This window comes from Chiloscyllium plagiosum, chromosome 3 (assembly GCF_004010195.1).
Source record: "Chiloscyllium plagiosum isolate BGI_BamShark_2017 chromosome 3, ASM401019v2, whole genome shotgun sequence".
In the NCBI taxonomy this organism is placed as follows: Eukaryota; Metazoa; Chordata; class Chondrichthyes; order Orectolobiformes; family Hemiscylliidae; genus Chiloscyllium; species Chiloscyllium plagiosum.
The window spans coordinates 94,354,372-94,379,091 of NC_057712.1; the positions used below are offsets into that span (position 1 = coordinate 94,354,372).

Below are 24,720 nucleotides of genomic sequence, written 5' to 3' on the forward strand. Positions count from 1 at the left end.
GCCTATCATTTCTAATTCAAATTGTGTAACTAATTTGTGGAGTTATTTGGAGTGTATACTTAATTAAATCAGATTGTGAAATGGATAAGACCACAAAAGTTCCCTGGTACAGTAAACTTCTTCCACAGACCAGTCAAAAAAGTGTCTATATTGGGACTAATAGACAGGGAAAAGGTATTATTAGAGGAACTGGTATCTACAGTCATTTGAGAATCTCTAAACAATTCCAAAAATAATGAATATTTAAATATCTGTTCTTATTTTACGCCTGTAACATCTTTAAAAAAACATCTTCACATTCATTCTTAGCTGTCACTGAAGCATTAAAACATTGACCTGATTTAATTTTTCACTTTTCTATGACATCAATTTTGCCGAAATTGTATTAGTTTAACAAAACTCACACAGTGTAGCAACTGAACATTTATTGTTACAGAGAAAGTGACTTCAAACAAAACAGTTGAAAGGAAGCTTCACCTTGAGCTGATGAAAGAGAGCTTCCTTTCTGTTTGAAGTTCATTAGCCAGTTTCAGAAGAGAGCCATAAGGTTAAAAGAAATGTTAAGTAGCTTTATTTCTAAAGTGATTGATGTTGCATGCTTAATTAGGATTAAGAAGTATCAAGTGGTTTTAAAGTCACAATGCTGTTAGCTCCAGATTTTTAATGAATGCAAAAACTGCATGTGCAGTATCTTGGAGGCTATGCTTCTTGTAACAAGATACATTCTAATTTTTCGCAGGAACAAAATTTTGATAACAATCATTGTGAACAGCACATGGAAGAGGTAATTAAATCACAAACCAAAACTGATTCAGCTAGTAAACACTATGCTACAAAGACCAGAACAGTTTCAAGTTCAAATCTAAGCTACCTGGTCACAAACTATTTTTAAAAATTTATTTGCTGCAAATGAATGTTTCTATGTTGCAAGGCCAAACTTTATTATCCATCCGATTTGACTGTGATGGTAATGAATGAATGCATTTTTATTCCTCTTAGAGGGAAATAGATAAGAAAACAAGAACTAAAAGTAGAGAATTAGGAGGGTAGATGAAATTCAGTAAGTACAAGTAAGCAATAGATAAGTTTTGAAGAGGATACAACGAGTCTATAAAAGGTTATAAATTGGTTAAGTGAGTGGGAAAATACATAGCAAATAGTGTACAGAGCATTAACATGTGAAATTATCCATTTTGAGAGGAAAAAAAAGTCATATTATCTATCTGGTGAGAGGTTGCAGCACTCTGAGATGCAGAGGGATCTGGGTGCCCAAGTGCATGAATTACAAAAGAATGCAAGTACTGCACGTAATTATGAAAGCTAATAGGATGTTGTTTTGTTAGTTATACAGGGTCTTGGTGACACTGCATCTGCAGTACTGTATTTAGCTTCTCTGTTGAAGGAAGCATCTCAATGTGTTACTGGCAGTTCAGAAAAGTTTCACAGATTAATACCTGGAATGGGCAGGTTTTCTTGTGAGGAAAGGTTAGTTTCTATGTGCTTATGGTTAGAAGAATAAGAGGTGATTTGATTAAAATACTGGATCCTCAGGAGCTTAACAGAGTGGATATGGAAAAGTGAGACAATCTAGAACAAGGAGTCATTGTTTAAAAATAAGAGTTTATTTAAGGTAAGGAGAAATTATTTCGCTCAGCGAATGTTTGTGTCTTTGGAATTCTCTTCCTCAAGAGGTAGTGGAGATCTTGAATATTTTTAAGACAGAGGTTGATAGATCTTTGATAAGCAAAGGGATGAAAGGTTACAAGAGACAGACAGAAATGTGCAATCCAGAGTAAAATTGTATTGGCCATGATCTTATTTAACGACAATGTAGGTTCCAAGAACCAAGTAGCTTATTCCTGCTCCTAATTTGTATCTTTATATTTGAGCAAAAATAATTTCCTCTCTCTCTAAACCCCATTATAACTATTTGCTTTGCTTTAAATTACACCAAACAAACAACTATGAGAAATGTCCCATTCAATTTTTAAATTCAGAAATTTTAGTTATATATAAAACAACTTCCAAAAATTCTAATTGATAATTTAGACTCATATGTCTGAGAGGTTATAGTATGTGTATCATGGTTAATATCCTGACTCAATGCCAGGAACTGGGAGGGGAAGGAGTTGGTGGTAAAATGTAGGGAACCATAAACTCAGAGATCCATCCCAGTGATGCTGCTACTGGTGTGGCAGATTAGAGGCTCAGTAGGGAGGGAGGTCAGAGGTCAGAGACCTGCTTGTACAGGAATGGGAGTGAACCAGAAATCTGAGAAGGTGATTGGAGGCCTGGACTTGGAAAAGTGATTGAAGGCTGTAGTAAGCTGTGATCTAATGCTTGTGAGTGAACAGCAACAGGATTTATTGAACGTAACTGTTTATAGAGAATGAGAAGAAAGGGCATCTGATCTGAAGTCATGCAGCCCGCATCTCCAGTTCTATGTAATCTAATACCAACTTGTGTACACAGTCAGTTACAATTCCATCCACTCAGTAAGTGTCCTCTTGTGTTCTTTCAGAGGACCCCTATTTAGCATGAGTAGTTAACCATGAACACTTCAACACTTTCAGTCCTCCCCTTCTCCCTCTTAATAAATTTCCAATAGCATTTCCTGTCTCTCAGAAGATGTGTGGGATGTATGTGTTCCCCTCTGGTTTTCTGGGAAGGCTAACACTTTAATGAAGTGGAATGGCAGCTTCTGGAGATGCCTGGTCTTTGGCCCATGACCACATGAAGCCTTGAATGTAGCAACTGAAGGCTGACCTAGAGGGGAAGATGCCAGGAATTATGTGATTAGATTCGATTCCCTTCAGCGTGGAAACAGACCCTTTGGCCCAACAAGTCCACAACGACTCTCCGAAGAATAACCCACCCAGACCCATTTCCCTCTGACTAATGCACCTAACACTATGGGCAATTTGGCATGGCCAATTCACCTGATCTGCACCATCTTCGGACTGTGGGAGGAAACCCACGCAGACATGAGGAGAATGTGCAAACTCCATACAGACAGTCGCCCGAGGCTGGAATCGAATGTGGGACCCTGGCGCTGTGACGCAGCAGTGCTAACCACTGAGCTGTCGTGCCGCCCATATGATCATATGCCTCTTGAAAAGGCAGATAAAGAAGTGAAGTTCTCACTCTCCTCTCTATCTGCTTTGCTCCCTGATCTAGGGACAAGTCTAATATATGAGAAGAACAATGGGTCCTCTGATGATTATGCTGCAGGCAGGAGCCAAGGATTTCTCCATTACTTCTAGGATAAGAATTTGTCTTCCTGTTGGCATTGGCATCACCTTGCCATGGTATGAGACTGTTAGGGTGTGGGCAAAAACAATTCAGAGTCTCCATGAGAGGTAGAACTTCATCATTACCAATAACAGAACAAATTGCTAAAGCAGCACCAATGGGACATTCGTGCAAGAGACTCTGATTTGCAGTTAACCTCAAAGGGCAACTTCTTTCCCTAGGGATCTCTGTCTGCAAAAAAAAATGAAGACACTTATTCTGTTCCCTCCCTCCAGTGTGTGTTTTTGAAAGTCTGGATGATTGCTGCTCGCTAACTGTAGCAGACAGTTTTCTTTACTGTTTCATTCTCAACAAGCTTTAATTCAGAACATTAGTAATAACAAAGAGGCATTTTTCCTCCATTATAAACTCTCTCTGTTGTGTCACTTGAGTGAAAATACCACTACAAGGTTATAAGATTTCGACAAATCTTATACAAGCTTCTAATTTTTAAGGCTTAATTGTGCTGTCTGACTGCAGTCAGCTGGACTGTTAGGTTAGAAGTTGAATTTGAATCTATTGTCATGTGCACTCAAATACATGGTACAGTGAAAAGTGTATAAAGTCGGCATTCTCCCTGGTGCCACCTTGGTTACAAAAGCAGAATTTAAAAAAAGCAACAGGAGAAATAAAAGAAACAGAACCAAAAGGAGAAAAAAAGTCCAGATCTTAAAGAAAAACATCCAGATCTTTGTAAAGTCCCATCTCAAAAAAGATGCATGTATCAGCCAGCCAGCAAGCCTCACATCGATTGCCAGGAGGAGTCATGCCCTTGCTGTCACTGATGTTGCCAACTCAGGGCCCACTGCTGTCACCACCTCCGATCACTGGGAGAAGTTTTGCCGTCTCTAGCCCACCGACTCCGATCACCAGCCGGAATCGCTATCTTGCTGCTGTAGTACTCTCACTGAGGTGGGTCAAGTATGATACTGAGGAGGTTTCCCTGTAAAGTGCACAGCCACGTGTCCACACGGCTGCACTGAGTCCACGTCAGTCAGGGTCAACCAGCAAGCTCAGACCTTGGTGGTCCACACTGTGGGAAAAGAAATCAGAGGGAACGTCGGCTCTGAGGTGGTCACACCTGTTCCTATGTTCAATCTTAAATTTCCTTGAGGCATCCTGGGTGTCCATAAACTCAATGTTCTTGTAGACCTCTGCTGAAAGAACTCAGTTCTGGTCTCATTAGCTTGTTGATCAACAAGCAGATCAAAGCTACTGTATATTGAATTTTAAAGTGATTAACTTTGAACTTAAGGATCTATTTTTCTTCTCTGAATAGTTTCTGATTAGTTACTTGGTAGCAGAGGGATTAGCAAACTATCCATGACACCATGGTACAGGAAGCCAGTCAAATGGGAGATATCATCAAGGACTGTAGTGGTAGAGGATAGTGCACTTGAGGACATTAACACTGTTCTCTGTAGCAAACAGTGTGAATCCAGGTCGCTGGGTTGTCCACCCAGTGGCAGGGTTCAGAACATCTGCTCAGGATTGGAGAAGAACTTGTCATGGAAGGGGGACGATTCAATTGTTGGGGTCAATATAGGGACCAATGACAAGCGTAGAACTAGGAAAGGGGTTCTGCAAAGGGAATATGAGTTGCTAGGCATGAAGTTACATAGCAGAACTTCAAAGATTATAATCTCTGGATTATTATCTAAAAAATGTGCAAATTAGAGTACGTAAATTTAGGGAGTATGTGGTTCAAAAACTGGTACAGGAGAAGTGGGTTCTAATTCATGGGCCTCTGGCACTGATACTGGGGAAAGTGGGAGCTGTACCATTGGGACAGTTTACACCTGAACTACGCTGGGACTGGTGTTCTTGCAAACCTCGTAACTTCGGAAATACTTAAAGTACTAAGTATTAGTTTTAAACTAAATAGTGGGAGAAAGGGATCAAATATGGAAAGGTGTGGTATATCAAATATGAGAAACAAGATAAGAAAGGAATATTGTAATATGGAAAATGAGGGTCAGAGAAATATGGAAAGGTGCAGAGAGAAAATCCCTAGGAATGCTTTAATAATCAAGATTACAAAGGCAACACAAAAGGCTCTGTATTTGACCATAGCATTCATAATAAAGTAAACAAATTAATAGATCACACTTAAGTAAATAAGTACAATCTGTTAACCATTACAGACACATTGCTGCAGGATGATAACAATAGGGTCCTGAGTATTGAAGAGTATGTAACATTCAAAAAGCATAGGAAGCTGGGTAAAGGTAAAGGTATAGCACTGTTCATCAAGAATGCCATTTATGCAATAGTTAGAGCTGACCTTGATTCAGGAGATCAGGATGTAGAAGCAGTTTGGGTGAAAATGAGGAATTGCAGATGAGGATAAAAGCCAGTAATGGGCATGACATATAAACCCCCTGACACTAACCATAATGTGGAACAAAGTATATAAAAGGAAATACTGGGTGTTTATGGTAAATGAAAAATCAGTTTTGCAATAATAGCATGGATAAGGAATACTATTTGAGATGGTACATTTTGTAACAGGTCAGAAGGCAGGTTATAGACTTGGTATTATGTAAAGTGACAAGATTAATTCATGTTGTTACAGTTAAGGCATTCCAGACAACCAGGACTACGATAAGGTTAAATTTTACATCCAGTACAAAAGTGAGAATGTTCAGGCTAGGATTGATTTGGAGGAGCTGGTGTTGGAATGGGGTGAACAAAGTTAAAAATCACACAGCACCAGTTATCGTCCAACAGGTTTACTTGGAAACACTAGCTTTTGAAGCGCTGCTTCTTCATCAGGTGGTCGTGAAGCAGGACCATAAGACACAGAACTTATAGCAAAAGATTACAGTGTCATGCAGCTGAAATGATAAACCTAGATCTTTTAGAATGGGTTTGCTTATTTCAGTTCTTTAATATGTGAATCCCAGAACTTCTTTTAAGTCACATTCTCAAGATAACTTCAGGTTTTCTAACAAAAAGTGCCATCTCAGCTCAGACAATGCATTAAAGGTATGAGGGTAAATCTGTCTCTGTCCCAATCTTGAGTCTGACTGGTTCTCATTCTGAAGTGGGATTTATCGAATACTATATGGATTGACTGTAAGTTATGCATTTTTTGAGCAAAATAGAATAATTCTGCAGATACAAGTCCACTCATAAACTTATATGTGTGTGTGTGTATGTGTGCAGGCGAGACAGAGTGAGTGTGTGCATGTGAGTATGTTGCATGTGGATGTGAGTGCATGTGAGAGAGTGTGTGTTTGCGTGTGTGTAAGCTTGGTAAAGTATGTGTGTGACTGTGTTGGGGTATTCGCCTGAAGAGGGTGCATGCATGGGTGTGAGTATGGTGTGTATATGTGTGTGTGTGTATGAGAAAGGTTAAGACTAGTATTTTAAATTTAAATAAGGGCAACTATATGGGCATGAAAGCTGAGCTGGCTGGAGTGAACTGGCATCCTAGACTCAGAAAAAGACTAATAGAGACGTCCAGACATTTAGGGGGATATGTCAAAATACTCAAGCTAAATATATTCCTACCACGATGTAAACTTCTAAAGAGAAGGCCACCATCAATTGTTAACCAAAGAGGTTCGTGAAAGCAGTAAAATTAAGGAAAAGACATATCTGCATAAAGATGAGTAGTAGATTATTGCGAATATAAAGAATAGCTAATGTCTAAGGGGTTAATCAGGAAAAATATATTTGAATATGAGAGAAAGATAACTTGGATTAAAAATGAAACAGCAACATTAGTTTGTATAGGTATTTAAAAAGAAAAAAGGGCAAGTGAAGCAATGTTGATCCTCTAAAGAGTGAGAAAATGAGTTAATAGTAGATAATAAGAACATAGTGGAGGAAATGAACAAATATCTTTCTTCTGTCTTCACAACAGAGGATAGAAAAAAACATTCCAGTAGTAGTTGTAAATTAAGGTGTGGGGAGAGGAACTTAGTGAAATTACACTCATGAGGGAAGCAATACTAAACAAATGGAGCTGTAAGTTGACAACTTTCTGGGTCCAGATGGACTTTATCTAATGGTTTTAAAAGAGGTTGTAAATAAGGTAATAGATATTTTGATGTTAATTTTCCCAAATTCCGTAGATTCAGGAAAGGTCTGTTGGACTGGAAAGTAGCAGATAGAACATGCTCATTCAAGATGGAAGCAGAAAACAATAAAGTAAAGGCCGGTTAGCTTTCTGCCACTGATAATTGTTTGAATCAATTAAGAAGGAGGTTATAACTACACAGTTAGAAAAACTGAAGACAATTGGATAGAGTCAGCATGGCTTTGTCAAAGTGTTAATCAATTTATTGGAGCTGTTTAAAGGAGTAACACAAGCTGTAAATAAAGGGGAGCCGATAGATGTACTATATTTAGATTTCAAAAAGTTATTTTATACAGTACCACATCAAGGGTTTTTACAAAAATTAAAAGTGCAAAGTATCATGAGTTACATACTAGCCTGGACAGAAGAATGGCTATCTGACAGAAAACAAAGAATATACATAAATGAGTCTTCATCTGATTGGCTGAGTGTGATGTTAGAGTCTTGCAGGTGAGCTGGCCTGGGGCTTCAATCTTTTACAATTCACATCAATTATTTCCACAAGGGGAGTAAAGTTATGGGTAACTAAATTCACAGACAACATCAACATACAGAGGAAAGTGTGTTGTTATGAAGACATAAGAAAGTTAAAGATGGAATTAGATGGGTTGAATGTGTGGGCTAAAATATGGCAGATGGAGTATAATGTGGAAAAATATGAAGTCATTCAGTTTGGCAAGAAAAATAAAAAGAAAACAGTATTACTTAAACAGAGAATAATTGTGACATTTTAAGATACAAGTGGGATTTGGATGTTCTAGTGAGTGAGTTGGTATGAAATTAGTATGCAGGTACAACATGTAATCAGAAGGCTCAAGTCATGTTGTCCTTTATTCTGAAAAGAATTGAACATAAAAGTGAAGCTACTATGCTTGGTGAGTGCACATCTCGAATGCTGTGTCCTGCTTTGGTCTCCTTTTTTAACACGGGATGTAAATGCATTGGAGGCAGTTCAAAGGTGGTTTATTAGATTGATAACTGGAATGAATGGCTTGTCTTATGTCTGTTACCTAGATTGCTTATTTTACTGTCATGTTTATAGTTTGAGATACACCCTTTTCAGTTTGTATTGAATTTTCTCTCTTTGAAACTTCATTGACTCCTTGCCAGGTGTGACATTCCAGAGTATCTCTCGCTTACATCTGCAGTCAACTTTTGACTATATGTCCTTTTATTTAAAATATCCAATATGCCCATAAGTGATCTTGGTTTGTGATGCATGGTCATGACAATCTAAAGGAGAATTTACATCTAACATTTACTCTGGTATTGAAATTGAAACTACTTTCTCTGTAATTTGTCCCATTGATCTGTGCCATCAAGGAAGTTGAATTCTTGCTGTGGGCCCATCTCAGTCCCCAGGAAGAGTTCATCCTGCTTAATACTGGGACAGCTGAAAATTGCAGTGGTCTGTGTTGAATAGTTTATGCTCTCACTGCAGCCTTACCTTGGCTCCTCTCTTTGCATTCATGATTCTCTATTAAACTGCCTGAGTTGGGTTCCAATCGGTGGAGTTCTTTCTTCTCTTGGACCATTCCCTGTCTGGCAACATACCAGCTCAAATTCCTCTTCATCATCACAACTCAGTGATCCATGGTGGAAAGTGGGGACAGTAACTAAGTATTGGGTATGAAGGCAGTATGGTCAAATAATCTGCTGTCTACCCTGACATGTTACAAATATCTGCCTAGTGGTGTGCATGAAATCATGAACCTACAGGATAGGAAGGAAGAAACTTGCAATGTGGAGGAAGAAACATACTTGTGTATTGTGTTTATTATTTAGGAATTAATATGCAAAAGCCAGCTTGTTAAATTAGATAATTATACTGGCGAGAGCATGTGTTTGGATATGATGTGAAATATTGAAATAAAGGAATGGTTTGTGGTTCTGAACACATTTCGAACATCATGCTTGGTAATATAACTCAATGGGCTGGACCTTACAGTCCAGTACCAGCAGGTTTGGAGGGCTGGCTTTCCCATTGCAAACCTGTCAGGCCCCGTCCCCCACCTCCCTGAAATTTTATGAAGACAGGCTAGATTTCTATGAAGCACTTCCTTTGAACGTCTCTTGTGCTCCCAATATCACACTTCTTCCTTTACATTATTGTCTACCTTTCAAACCTCAATCCCAACCCGTCTCAAACCTCAGACAGCATGATCTGAGGGAAATCCCCGCTCACTTACCGTGATGTTTGACTCCGGTAACAATCTCCATTAGGGAACCACCGTTAGGCCAAGCAGTGGCCTTGCAGACAATTGGCATTACTGGGCATATCCAATTGGATGGCAGATCTCTGAGCCTGGCTTTTCTATCCCTGAGGGGCAAAAATCCCACCTCTATCTCCTTCATGACTAATTTGCTCTTAAATAACACACAGCCAGCTTTCTTCCCCATGGTTATCTTTCTTGTCAACTTTTCAGTTGGGGGCTGCTGGTAGAAGGTGGGATATCCAGGGTTTGAAAAAAAGGTTTCAGAAAAAGACCAGACATTTGCCTTTGTGGAAAGCAGATGCAAGCTTATTCCGAATTCAGACAGAAATATTCACATTAGAATTTGGCAATAACAGAGTTATTAATAAAGTCTTCTCTAAAACACAGCCAATATTGTAAAACTCTGGTAAAACGTTTAACATTGTACGTGCACTTGACAGATGTTTAATTTTGGCTTTTACCACTACAGTCATTAATCTGCCTTGCCTGCCATTAAGCTATAATGTTGTCCCTTGTCAATGACGATGGTTTTTATTATCAAGCATTTGTGAATGGATGAGAAGTGTGGCATTAGTGGATAGACTAGTTGGCAAGAGAGTTAGGAAATTGCAGGTTTTGAGATTTCATCTTAAACACATCCATTAATAATGAAGATTATATAAACTATCCTATATGTTATATAAGCGCTTGGCAGTGACCATGAACATTTCAAATATGTTTTTTGAATGCCAAGTCTTTCTCTTCACGAGCAAAAACGGGATTTTATAAATTGATTCCAGATGAACTGGTCTCAGCTGATTTTGGATTTCACTTATAAATTAGTTTCCAGTGGAGCAATCTGCTTCACCTTTGTGTTTCCCATTCCCAGTGATTTTATTTTGTCACTCCATGTGATGCTGATTGTAAGATTCTTGTCAAGGGTGCAACATCATATTGATCGTATCCTTTGTTTGAGTGTTATTGGTGCAGTGTGGTGCCCAAAGTGGCATCACAGATGCAAATGCACATTTTTGGGATTGTTTACATTGAACACTGATAGGCAAGAATTTTGATGCAGCAACTGATGGATCACTACAGCAATCTTCCAGTCTGTAACTCTGGGTTGACAGAAGCAGTGCCATTTTGAAGCTCAGTAGTCCAATTAATGCAGCAACAGCAGCTGAAAAACACCCCCCACTAGTGTGATTGAGAATGAGCATTAACCAGATCCAAGTCATTTACTTGTTAAATTCTTCTGGGTGCTGTTTTAATCCAACAACCATTTGGTGCCTCTGACAATTTTAAAGTTGCTTAAGGCCAGTGGGAGATGTTAAAGGGGTTTTGCCACTTCAATACGTCTGCAAAGAGCAATTACTTCCAGTCCAATGGGTAGACTATTGGTAATCAGTATTCCTCTCTGAATGCAGGAAGAGGTAGAATTTGAAGAGATGGGCACATGGGATAGGTCACACTGTTGGAATTGAGAAAAGGAGGAGTGAGAGGGAGGGGATGGTTCTTGGCAGGGGGCCATCTCTGCCCAGCATGTTCAAGGAGCAAATCTCACCCCAGACATTGGTGAGAAGCATTGTCTGCATATTCTACACTTCAGGAAAAGCGCCCTCACTGAAATCTGTCCCCCAGTGTAGCCATTACTGCACCTCAGAGCAGGGCAATGACCACTTTACCAGTGGCTGTGAAGGTTACCTTACACAGTTGGCATTTCACCAACCACTCTCCCAGCAGAGTAGTCACAGATCCTCTCAATTCAACGAGAACCAACAATATTTCATTCTTTCTTTCCAGAAAGAAGCAGGCAGAGTGAGCATGGAGCTGTGTGAGGATCACACTGTGCCCCAGGCTGCATGGGTCCATTGATTGCACTAGCATGGCTTTGCAAGCTCTGCATTCCATCACTTTGGACCATGACTGGTTTCCACTCCCTCAACTGCCAAGTCATAAGTAAACAGATAGAGACTTGTTCAGGGCAATATACGAGACATTCATTCAGTGGATGTTTGCTGTGCCAGCTACACTCAAATCACCTCAGAAAATCACTGCCGTGACCCCTGGACGATCACGGCTCTCTGATGACCATGTGTCTCCTGACTCTACCCATGTGAGCACATGTAGCGGGCCAATAACAAAAACCCTGCAAGATGTGCTACTGGCAAGATGAAATAATACCTCTGTTATCTGCATCACTATGGACAAGCTCTAAAGCATTAAGCAAAATGGCTGACATCTTAGTTCTCCCCTGCCTTCCGAACATATGGCGGAATAGCTTCTCCTCTCCATCTCCTCCACCAAGACTTCTAGTGTAGCATTTCAAAGAATTGAAGCTCACCCTCTCCTTTTCTGTTTGTGAAGCGAGTATTACTTATACACTGATTGCCAGATCTTACTACCAACCACAGTGCACTTCCCCTTTAAGTTTGAAGGCTAGCTTTAATAAGGGAAGACTAGATTGAACACTCAACATATTGACCACTTTCTGAAGCTTCTAGTTATTTAGTAATGAAGGGAGACAAGCAGGAGGCTGGAAGAACACAGCAAGCCAGGCAGCATCGGCAAGTGGAGAAGAAGGGTTAAAACCAAAACGTTGACTTCTCCACCTTTTTTGATGCCTGGCTTCTGTGTTCTTCCAGCTTCCTGTCTGTCTTCTTTGGATTCCAGCATTTGCAGTTTTTTTTTGTCTCTAATAATGAAGATGGCATTAGCTGAGTTTTGCAATTGTACCGAGTATTTGGCTTGTTGCCTATACTGAACTGAAATGAATGAACATAGTACAGCTACACATTGTGATTTCTGTGTCCATTGATAGTAGCTATCTATTTAACTTCCATGCAATTTTATAATGAAAGGGCCTGTGTCTTAATTATTTTTGAATTAAAAGTAGCGTACCCTGTCATGAGCAGCTTTGGAAGCGTAATGAGTGATGCAGGATTCCAGCCAGTTGTTTCCTACACACGAAGGAATTTATTCAGACGATCATTTCAATCTTTCTCACTTTAGCCTATAAACTGGACAGATGGTCCTCACATTCTTTTGTCCCAGCAGTATTCTTTGTTTCAACCTTAAAGATTAACATTATTGATACGAGTTCCAGCCCAGCCTGAGCTTGAATGGTGAACCTTTGCAGTGTGCTGGTATTGCTGATGTAAGGACTAGAAGATGTATTCCTGAACATTATTATAATTGCTATTAGTGACAGTTTCCAATCTTTCCTGTGCAAAATGCTAAATGACCTTTGTGACATCACACTGCCCCGTCTCCTGCTTGAGATAAACTGCTGAGTATTCTGAGAAATGATCTAATTTGGTTGGAAGCTCTTGCACAGATCAGGGGCTGGGTCATGAGAGTATGGGACTAATGGTCATTCTAGATGGGAAGTTGTATCAGACAGCAGTAGAATCACTGTGAGAAATTCTAACCTAGCCCGCCCTTCAGGATAATGCCAAGAAAAAAACCTCCCTGCTTTAAAACCCAGCCTTGTTTAACTCTCCACTGTAGATAGTGAGGGGGTTAACAATGCACAGGATTTAAAGAGTGTATCGCCCACCCTCAGAGTCTCAGACTCAGCAGGTCAGGTTAAACCATGTACCCCACCCACCAGCACACACTCAAGGCCCTCCCCAAACCCCCTCCAGTGTTGCACAGTGAGACAACAGAATGCCTGATTGCTCCCAAATGCAAATAACTGTCAATCAGTTGCATTTTTATCCAGGGTCCATTCACAACACACATTTATCGCTACCACTTCGCAAATTTTCAGTGAAGCAAAAGTTTAAAAGAATCGTTTTCTATTCCCATTCCCTGCACAGTAGTGTGATCAACAATGCAAGACACTGGCCAGTTTGTTTATCAAACACTTTCAAGATTTAGGTAAAATAATTTCAATCCTTTTCAGTCAGGCTGGCACTTGACTGTTGTTCTGGATGCTCCTGAAGACAGGGACAAGACGTGCTCTTTGAGGGCGATTGCCTCAAGCACCTTGGGTTTGACACCACACTGGACACATGCTCTGGCTTTACAAGAAGGACAGTTCAATTCGTAGTCTGAGTAGTTATAACTTTTGAGCAGAATATGTCTATGTATGAGGAATTGCGGTCTTTCTGGGAAAGTCTGTTTGATATAGACTATTATATTGTCTTTCAAAATAGACATGTGAAGACATAATAATGGGGAGATGTGGAAAATTTTCAGACCGTGTAAGGAAAGAAGTTATCCTGGCAGCAGATTTTGTCTGGAAAATTACAATACATAGAAGCAATTAAGACTGATGATAGCATTATCTCATGGACCTTGACAGTTAGAATTACACGGTGATAAAAGAAACACTGAGTAACATGCAAACCTGTAAATGCAATTTTTAATGACCTGAAAGAAGATTAGCTCAGTCTAAAAATAACTACATTTTCTGAATGTTTTAACTCTCATTCAAAATTGAAAGAATTGAAATTAGGCAAACTGCTTAGTTTCACGCTGTCATGGTGCTCAAAGAACTATGGAGTGGGGAACTTTTGAGAAGATATGCTCAAAGTGTATTGCCCTAAGAGCTCAGTTTATTTACCATACAGTGTACAGAGACTTGTGACTGAGGCTAAGCTGACCTTGAAATCACTGCAAACATTACTGCGAGAATAGAGGTTAAAACCAGATATGGCCAAGATGGTTACAAGAAAACTAAAAGGATGAACACCTCCGGTGGGAATCTGGAGGTAAACATACATTAGCTGACAAGTTCAAGGTTAAATATTTTGGTTACACATGGTATATGAAAGCTAGAATAAATCTGCCTTCTAAGAATCTTTTTTGTCTTGTCTTGCTGGTGATCAACTGAAGTCAAGAAAACAATATTGAGTTTCAACTTAGCCACTGTCTGATAATCAAGCAAGTTTCAAATGAAGACTTCAAATAAAAACAAAAACTCAGCAGGTCTGGCAGAATCGTGGAGAGAGAAACAAAATGAACATTTTGAGACCGTTTTGACTTTTTTTCAGAACGGAATGAAGGTCTGCTGGTATATATAAAAGCAAATTTGCCCAGGGCCACTGATGATGTAGAGGTGGTCCTGGATCATATGTGATCACTGATCTGTTTTGAGAGCACCCCCACTGAATTGTGGGAATGTTACAGTTCTGCTTGCACTGTCTGTTCCTGATAATGAGCTGCATATTGTGATGGTGATCGTTCATGTGTCTGCTTCCTGACTCATTTTATATGTTTGCTTGTTTCTAGGAAAAAGCAAACTAGAAAATGCACTGCTTCTGGTTATCCTTGTCTGTAACATATTGTGACTTCCAATCATACAGGCGATTTGGCCAAGCTAAACATTTATTCAAAGTGTTGGTTTAGAAGTCAAACCTTTAAAAGGAGGTGATATTAAGTTTTCTAATCCAGGTTAGAAGCATCTTATGGCATCACATGAACATTGTATTACAGTGACACAGTTTCTGCCTTCCTGTCAGTTTGTACAATTCAACAAGATGACACACTAGGGAAAACTTACAATCGGCAGCACTTCCTTAAGTACCTCCATATGAATTCTGAGCTGAAACATTTCATAATAGCCACTGGGATTTAGCATGTGTCAAGAATAATTCTGTACTCAAGCCACCCACCATTACTCACAAATTCTGGTTTCGTCATTGATCAGAATTTACTTTTATCCCTCATTCTGGCAGTGTCCAGAAACAGAAGTATTGTGTTTAAAGCTTAACGTAATGTTCCTGAAAAAAAAGTGCATTTTGTCAAAGTTTTTTAGCATGAACTCATCAGGGCAATTCACAAGAATAACAATGAATAACAATTTAAAGGGAAAGCCAGCATTTAAAGTACATGACCACTGGAAAGTGCTGATTGGTAGATGTGTTGCCAAGAGACCCGGGTTCGATTGCAGCCTCGGGCGACTGTCTGTGTGGAGTTTACATATTCTCCCCGTGTTTGCGCGGACTTTCTCCGGGTGCTCTGGTTTCCTCCCACAATCCAAAGATGTGCAGGTTAGGTAAATTGACCATGCTAAATTGTTCATAGTGTTCAGGGATGTATAGATTAGGTGCATTAGTCAGGGGTAAATGTAGGGAAATGGGTCTGGATGGATTACTCTTCGGATGGTCGGTGTGGACTTGTTGGGCCGAAGGGGCTGTTTCCACACTGTAGGGATTCCAAGATTCTGTGATTCTATGACCCATGAATACCAATTAATGCACCAATTAATGGTAACTGACAGTTAATTGCCTGCGTCACCTTGCCTGGTTTAAAATGTAAACAAAGCTTGACAGTTAATTATCAATCATAACTAATTTGTGCATTATTAATGGAAATGGCCCCACCAATCAGACTCTATTTTCCAACCAAACAGTGCTCCATCTTATACAACATTAATTTATATTTTGTGCTTGAATTGTGGTTCTTGCAAATTGTCCTGATGAATGCAAGACCAACAGCTTCAAGAAACTTGATCTTTTTTTCAGCAATACTCAAGTTCTTTACAACCAATTAACAGTATTAGTGACATTAGTGTTGCATATAGGCTTTATTTAAGTGGAACAACAGCTATTGCAGTTCTGCAATTAAGGCATTTATTTACAAATCTCAGCTCCTGTATTATCTCTCTGTTGTTATGTTTCAAAAATATGTATGCACATACATAAGTATTTATCTAATCCTCAATGCTATCTAAATTCCTAGTCCAGAACATTTTCATCATAAGACAAATAATATGAGGTTGTATATTAAGGTGTTGAAAACTGATAAGTTACTAGCCATAACTGCAGGTAAATGAGGTTATTATTTATTGTATCTAATGAGGGAAGAGTCTGCAAAATGTAACCAGCTATCTTTGGTCTACCAGAGAACACACAATCTATTTGTTGCAAGTATGGGAGTGATTTATTTTGAACAGTTTGATAAGATTTTGTGATATTGTATACCAGAATGTCAGCTAGCTCAAACCCAGTGACCAACCTGGGTCAAATCAGTGCAGGAAGCACTACAAGTGCTCCTGCTGAAAGAGATCCATTTAACTTCACAGTTCTTGGAAATAATATGTTGTGTTTCTTTTCTAAGTGCGCGCACCTGACTGTGTGCAAAGTGATGTAAGAAGCACATAACATTTCATATATATGGACAATACTTACCAACACATGCACAATAATTTGTATATTTTTCATATAATCAGTATATTGGAACGTATGAATTTTTAACAGACACCAGAATATGTCCACGGGCAGTTTTTAATGTTGGCGACAATGAGGCACTTAACTTCACAATGCTGGCCTTCCCATCCCCAGATCCCCTGAAAACTGACAGTCAATCAGAGGGATTGGCAGCAAGTGCAAGGGTGTGGTTCTCAGTAGGACACCTCTTGCTGATGGCAAATACTCTGATGAGGTACTGAGTGCTTGAATGAGCCCTCTAGACCCCACCCCACCTCGCCTCTGCTCCATCTCCATCGGGTCTACTAACCATCATGGTTTACCTTTTTTTGGACATCATGCTTGGCAAGTCCCATGCCTGACACTGGGTCATTATCAATGGTGACAGTGCGGGCATGAAAGGGACTTTATTGGGCGGGCTATGAGGTCTAGGAGCTTTAAACAATGTTGAGGAGCTGTGCTGCTCTGTTGGTTAAATGAGATGGTACTTCAATTGAGTCACTCTATACCCACACTCTTCTTACACAAGTGCTGGGCAAAATGAAGTTGGCTGTGCATTTTGTAAGATGCATGGGTCAGATTTTCTTGATTCCTCATAGAAATCTGTGGCCAGGTTGCAACACTCCATCGGCCTGAATTTTTAACCTGAAGGCGGATAGCAGCGAACTATTATAAATTTCTGCATTCCTCTCCAACTGAGAGAAAATGTCTATGAGAACCAAATATGTGAAGGTATTTTCAATCACTAAGTTTCTTCTCTCCTTTCTTCTCATGAAACTGTTTACTATAAGCTGAGGTACCATTGTACAGATACTGGTCATTGTCCAGTAATTCACCTCAATGGGTGATAATGTCTGATTTGGGAGAACTTCACCCTGATTTAAAGTGAATTAGCTAGCTTGATTATTTCTAATGTCTTTATGACTTCGCAAATTCTTTGTTACAATTTCAAAATGGCACAGACACTTATCATTTCTCAGCCTTTTCAAACAGAACTGTGAAATAATTGACTGGAACATGTTCTCTGAGCATGGTACTAATAAACTGTAAGGAAGTGCTTTTGACAGGTTGCATGATAACTTACAATGTCATATCATGCAATGAACTGGAAGGGTAAATGGCAGAAAATGATAACTAATGATATTAATTTTAATATTATAACAGGCAAAGAAGCAGTGTCCAGATGAACCTCCGAAACATCCCTCAGAGAAACTCTTCACAAGCAACTGTAACCCAGGTACTATTTGACTGAAAATATACAGGCCTCCTCTCAAACCTGAAACCAATAAGTAATTTAAACAAAAAATGATTTTCAGTGTCACTGAAGGATTGTTTTACTTTAACACTTGGTTTATTCCCTCCGGCTAGGCAATTAGTTATCATTGTCATTGTTATTATTTTAACAAGAAGGGGGTGGCAAAAAAAAGAAATAACTCAAGTAAACAAAGTAGGAATATTAAAAAGGCAGATTCAAAATTCAGACTGAGCAACAATTATGAAGGAAGCCAAAAACAGTTTTGGAAATGAACCCAGATTTTTATCGAAAGCCATATTGGTTTGAGGAGGATGGAAGAGAAATGCAGAGTTCAACAGAGATTGTCAAACATCCATTTGCATAAATTAAAGGTTTTCATAAAGGGAGGAACGTAAAGCCTTGCTGGATATAAGCGAGCAACAGAGAATTAGTGCTACGCTACTGCAAATGCATCTCATACGTTCTGACAGAACAACACCATGCAATCTCCATCCTTACACTTTAGTTCCAGTAAATTATATTCTTAAATGTAAAGAAAAAGATAACTTTCTTTTTGAACAATGTGGCTTTTGAAGAACTAGTGCAAAAGATATTCATGTATTTGTGGAAACTACAAGGGCCCACATGTCTACCTCCAGGCTATAGAAATAGGTTTAATGTCATAAATAGTGGGAACTGGCTCCTGGAGTATGAAGTATGGAGTTAGATGTAAATAAAATTCCAGATCTTTGTGCATACACAGACTTCTGTTAATAGCTCCAGTCAGGTAAACTTTAACAGCCATGTCACCTTGGCCTGGATGACTTGAGATCTGCTTTTTGTTCTCTGTATGCCAGTCCAGTTATAAGCAACTCTGATAATGCGCACTCCAACAGATAGAGCACTAGATGCTTGAAATGGTTCTTCCTGAGATTAGTCTTTTGTCCCTGATTTGCTGATGTGAACAGAGCTTCAGATGTGAGGGATCCATCCTGAAAAAGAAAGTACTTTCTATACAGCAACCATCACTGGATGTGTTGGGCTGCCAGGAATTTACTCCAATGCGGCAGAGATGGTGGAGCAGACACTACCAATTTTGAGACTTGTGTCCTAAAGAAATGTAGCTTCCATTTGCACTGCTCCTCATAGGGTTCTTGAGATTTGGTTATAGATGGTAACGATTCTTGTAGGCTGGGCTCTTTTTAGTTGCTCACCCTGAAGCTAAAACTCCATCGGCCTCTCTTATTCCTCTGCTTAATTTGAAAAGAATTGAACTTTTAAAAGAATGCCCATTTTCAAAACAAGTGTACAACTTCCTTAGATGTTTGTCCAGCCATTACAAACAAGTTAGCATTGCGTAAGTTATCAAACCAATGTTCTACCAACTTTTGTTGTGTTTGACATGAGATTGTAAAATACGTTCTTTCTGAAGAGCTACACACACTGAAACTTTCTTACCTTATTGCTGATCTTGTCAGGCCTTTGGCTGCTCATTAATCTTTTCTGTTCCTTTTGTCCACTCCTGCACCCCTTTCCTCTCACCACCATCCCTCAACAGTTTTTTATTAGAGTCAGACCAAAGCAAATTGGTTCTGGTCAGATACAAACCTGCAAAAAATCCAAAAACCTAAGGCATGGTTAAACAATACAAGGATACATAGAGCCAATATTATGATTAATATCTTGGTGAAAGGGTTTCCATGAATCATCTGAACGGGCAAATATATTACCCATTACTCTTTTCTTAAGTTCTACTTGAATATCGGTATAATTTGAAATCAGAAATGTTTCTTTTTGTGGACAAATTTTCATCCCTCTGTATTACTCCTACTGAACATTGTTCCATAAAAGATATCCCATTCAGGTGAGTGCAAGGAGCTTACTTGTTCAGAGGTGACAACTTCCAATTGATCCCGGTAATGTCTTCACTTACGATCTGCGTATGAATTTTTTACCAGAGGCCAATCTCCTGGCAGCATCTGGCTGCTGTCACAATGCCTTTATTCCATTGTGGACTGTGCAATTGGCAACTGAGCCAACCATGGCAAACCTAAGGGTATCTGGATGATATAGGCTACTAGTCGATTGCATGATTCTAGTTCTTAATACACATTTATCTGGTAAAATGGAAACAATGGAAACAATGCTGCCATACAAGACATTATACAGAAGACTATCAGCATGCCGCAACAGTGCTTTCTCTGTCAGAACTGTATGTAGGAGTCCTGATATATTCAGCTGAGAGAGTGCTAAGCTTCATAATGGTCTACTGTATGCAGCACAACCTCACCATCGTACGGCCATGGAAGTTGCCACAAACTATACGGCAACTATATTAGCCCATGGGTAGCTAATATGAATGAGATACCAATGAACACAATCTTCATTTCCTAGACCTTCCCTTTCTTCTGTCACTAACCATCACAAAGTCCACTTCACTACAAAGCCAACAAAAATTAGAAATTAAATTTACAAAGTTTCTTGTATTGTTAACTCATCATCCTCATACACTTCTTTAAATTCCTACCTTCTGTGTGCTTTTGCCTGTGTTAATGCTCCTCTGCTGTGTATTTCTGTGACTGCTGCATGGATGCTGGAAGGTTACTGACTGTCAGTGGAGGAAACTGCAGTTGGCCCTGGAGAACTAAACCTCGTCCTCCATCATCTCAGCATGGCTGGCTGGTTGGCAGCCAACAACTGTGATACTTCCAGATGACTAGCCTTAGTTAGTTGTGGTATTTGCCACCTCTACCAATACGTGGTACTGTGTAACAGTTGTTTCAGTAGTTCATTGCTAGCAATCCTCCTTTGTCTTTATTTTTGACCCCTCCGTCTATTGATTAGCGATAGATTTTAGACCACCATTGAGTACCTACCAACCAGCCACATTTTTTGGGAGTAAAAAGGTTAATTGCACGATGGTGATGTTTGGTTGGGCATTATTAATAGGACTTTAGGGAGCTGGTACAGATACATTTGTTCCCATCAAATGCTACAGTAGTACTATTTGTCTCCAACCACTGATTATATGAAATGTGAACATTAACCATTATCTTTACCAATGGTTGCAAGGTCACTGGCAAATGGTAGATGTGGGAGGACAAATTCTGTCATCCTGAGGGCAAACATCAGGCTAATGTTCCACAAAAGCACTGCTAACCACCTAAGACAGCACCTCAGGATCCTAGGAATCTGACAGATGAAAGATGTTTGGATTGTGATGACACCCTGCAAATCCCTTTGAATTTTTGGGTCTGTAACCATGATGATGGTAGTTTGAGGTTGCCTGGCAACAAATGGACCTTTTATGGCTGTCATTGAAGCTGAAACGCTGGATTCTGGCTGATGTTGAGACCAACAATTTGGTCATTGGGTTGCAACTCATGTGAGGTCATTGAGCCTTCTGCAGCACTGCGTCAGAGTTTGAATACCTTGATCGCCATGGTTACCTGGCTTTACTGCCTTCAAGTGCTTTACTGACCTCCTACAGAGGGGGCACGTCTTTTCTTGACTTAATCTCTTGAATCAAGATCTTCAGTACAGCACTGAAAACCTTGGAGTCTGTTGTTTCAAGACTATGCCTTGAGCCAAGCTGTACACACTTTTAGAAGCCTTTATTTGAAGTTATATATAACTGCAAGCCACCTGCTAACTTCAAAACAAAAGTTTAAATCAGTGCCTATCGATAGGCGTAAGTGATTCCCCATTCATATTGCGGCTGTACAGGACACTGGTTAGACCATTGTTAGAATATTGCGTGCAATTCTGGTCACCTTCTTATCAGAAAGATGTTGTGAATCTTGAAAGGGTTCAGAAAAGATTTACAAGGATGTTACCAGGGTTGTAGGATTTGAGCTATAGGGAGAGGCTGAACAGACTGGGGCTGTTTTCCCTGAAGCATCGGAGGCTGAGGGGTGACCTTATAGAGGTTTACAAAATTATGAGGGGCATGGATAGGATAAATCGGCAAAGTCTTTTCCCTGGGGTCGGGGAGTCCAGAACTAGAGGGCATAGGTTTAGGGTGAGAGGGGAAAGATATAAAAGAGACCTAAGGGGCAACTTTTTCACGCAGAGGGTGGTTCGTGTATGGAAGGAGCTGCCAGAGGGAGTGGTGGAGGCTAGTACAATTGCAACATGAATATGAAGGGTTTGGAGGGATATGTGCCGGGTGCTGGCAGGTGGGACTAGATTGGGTTGGGATATCTGTTTGGCATGGATGGGTTGGACTGAAGCGTCTGTTTGCATGCTGTACATTTCTATGACTCTATGTCTCTATGACTTAGTACCCACCAACTTTTATAACTAAACACAATTAATATAAGGGACAATTATTATCAGTATTGCAGTTTTTCCACATTATAATGAGCTCTGCAATGGCCTCTACTATAACCACAGTGCACTTTCCCTTTAAGAGGTGCAATCTAGCTTTAATACTGCAGGTCAGCTTCAACTGGTTATTCATAATTTTGCAAAAATAACCCCTTTCCACCCCTTCGTAAGGCTACAACCAAATAACATTGCTGCACTGCCACTATTGGATACAGCAGTGTAAACTAAATTATATCACAATCCCTGTACTCATTTTTGATTTTAACCATGTAATTAGCATTTAATTTTTGCAGCACTTTTCTGTCCCATGATTCTTCATAACTAATGAATTTGTGATGGAGTCACTGTGACATACCAGCCAATTTCAGTACAGCAATGCCCAAAAACAATTTGTTTTGCTGATATTGTTTGTATAATCTGTTAATAAGGCATGGACCACAGTGAGACCTTTGTAAATGAACGCTCACCACATTTACTGACTTGGTGAACAACCTTCACTCATTAGATCCTATGCTTTGGTGACGAATTGGTTAGTGATAGATTAGCCTCCTAATCATACAGTGACGCATTCTACCTGTTTCCATTCTTCTTGAGAGTCCAAAGGTTAAAAGCTGCTGCAGAGCTTTGTGCAGCTTGAGGAGGCTCAAAGGTTATGCCAATGCAACAAATTATATTGCTGTTGAACAAAACATGATGAATGTGATCCAAGTTAAACTAAATTTTTAAAGGAATAGAATGCATGCATATTTTGATATACATGATTATGTATCACAGATTTTTCAGTTCTTTTTACTTCTCTCCAGTTAACTCCTCTTCTTTCCTTCCTCACAACAGTACACGGTTTTGATGGTTTCAGCTCCTCATTGGTACCTCACACCAGAACCAAGGCACTGTTTCCGTGCAAACTGTCTGACTGCAGGTTTCCAAATGGGACTAAACCTGACAACCATACATGTGCACTGTCCAATAAAAGTCACAATAACTGACAGGGACTTTGACTGACTTTTATCTCTTCACAATTCAGGTACATGCAGATAGTATGATTCCAAAGACAAGACAATATATTGGAATGCTTTGCACCCAGTTTAGGCCCAAAGACTGGTGCAGTGACGGTACAATGCACACCAATTCCTTCCTCATATACATTTACATGTTAGGATAGATTTCCCATTCTGAATCAGGTAACTCACAGAGAAGGGACTCAGAAAAATCTATCCTTTTTGAATCACATACAACTTGGTAAAAACAATGACTGCAGATGCTGGAAACCAGAGTCTAGATTAGAGTGGTGCTGGAAAAGCACTGCAGTTTAGGCAGCATCCGAGGAGCAGTAAAATCGACGTTTTGGGCAAAAGCCCTTCATCAGGTATTCCTGAAGAAGGGCTTTTGCCCGAAACATCGATTTTACTGCTCCTCGGATCCTCACATACAACTTGACTGGCAAAAACCTTTCCTTTTGTGTCATGAAAGAAACTGGAACTGATGACTGAAAGATGAAGTTAGAGAAAACATTTGTGGATCGCTTTCTTGCTCAGATGCTATTGAAGACCCTTGTGTGGAATTTAATGCCTCCCTGGGCTGGGTTTGGAGGCATGGGTATTTAGTCGTTTCTCAAGGTGTGCTATCTGCTAAATGAAGTGGATGTCCTTCCACGCGAACCCTAATTAAAGACTTTAAACAGGCAACTAATACCCACTTAAGTGCTTCATCCCATTGGTGCTGGACAGTCTGAAGTCTGACTATCTAACCCTGTCAAGTTTGCTTCAGAATAATTCAGTCTCTGATCAAAGGGTCTGTCATCAGGAAGCTGGAGGTTCTGCTGAGTGCTACCCCTACCCTTTTCTTCTCTTTCATTGCCCGCGCCAGACCCCTGATGGTTTTGAATACTTCCATCTAACCTCTCTGTCTTCTTTTCTCCAAGAATAACAGTGCTAACTTCTGTAATCTATCTTCATAACTGAAAATTCTCATCCCTGGAACCATTTTTAATTATCTTTTCTGCCTTCTCTTCAGTGCCTTCAAATCCTTGCTGAAATGCAGCACCCAGAATGAGATGTAATACTCCAATTGAGACAAGACTGGTGTCCTAGACAAGTTTAACATAATCTTGCTCTTGAACTCTGTTGCCCTATTAGTAAAGCCTAGGATACCATATGGATTATTAACAGTTTCCTCAACACTTCTTGTGATCTTCAATGTGCACATATACACCTAGGTCACACAGCTCCTGCACCCTGCTTTATTTCATATTATCCTCCTGCTCTTCTTACCAAAATGAATTACTTCACATGTTTGATATTACAGGCATGAACTGAAAGCAGTGGAAAATCATAACTCTCCTTCAAAAGTCCTTCATTAACTATGAAGTGACTTAAAATATCCTGATGTTGTGCAAGGCACTGTATGAATGTGTCTTCACCTGTTTTG

At 39.7% G+C, this 24,720-nt stretch overlaps 1 protein-coding gene across 3 annotated transcripts in view; it reads left to right on the forward strand.

Moving 5' to 3' along the window:
- The window catches only part of sgk1 (serum/glucocorticoid regulated kinase 1), a 99,054-nt gene that overhangs the window by 49,317 nt on the left and 25,017 nt on the right, over window positions 1–24,720 (forward strand). For all 3 annotated transcript variants that reach the window (XM_043686298.1, XM_043686304.1, XM_043686308.1), the window contains one exon: window positions 17,895–17,967. In XM_043686298.1, the coding sequence (XP_043542233.1) occupies window positions 17,895–17,967 (73 nt within the window). The remainder of the gene's footprint in view (window positions 1–17,894; window positions 17,968–24,720) is intronic.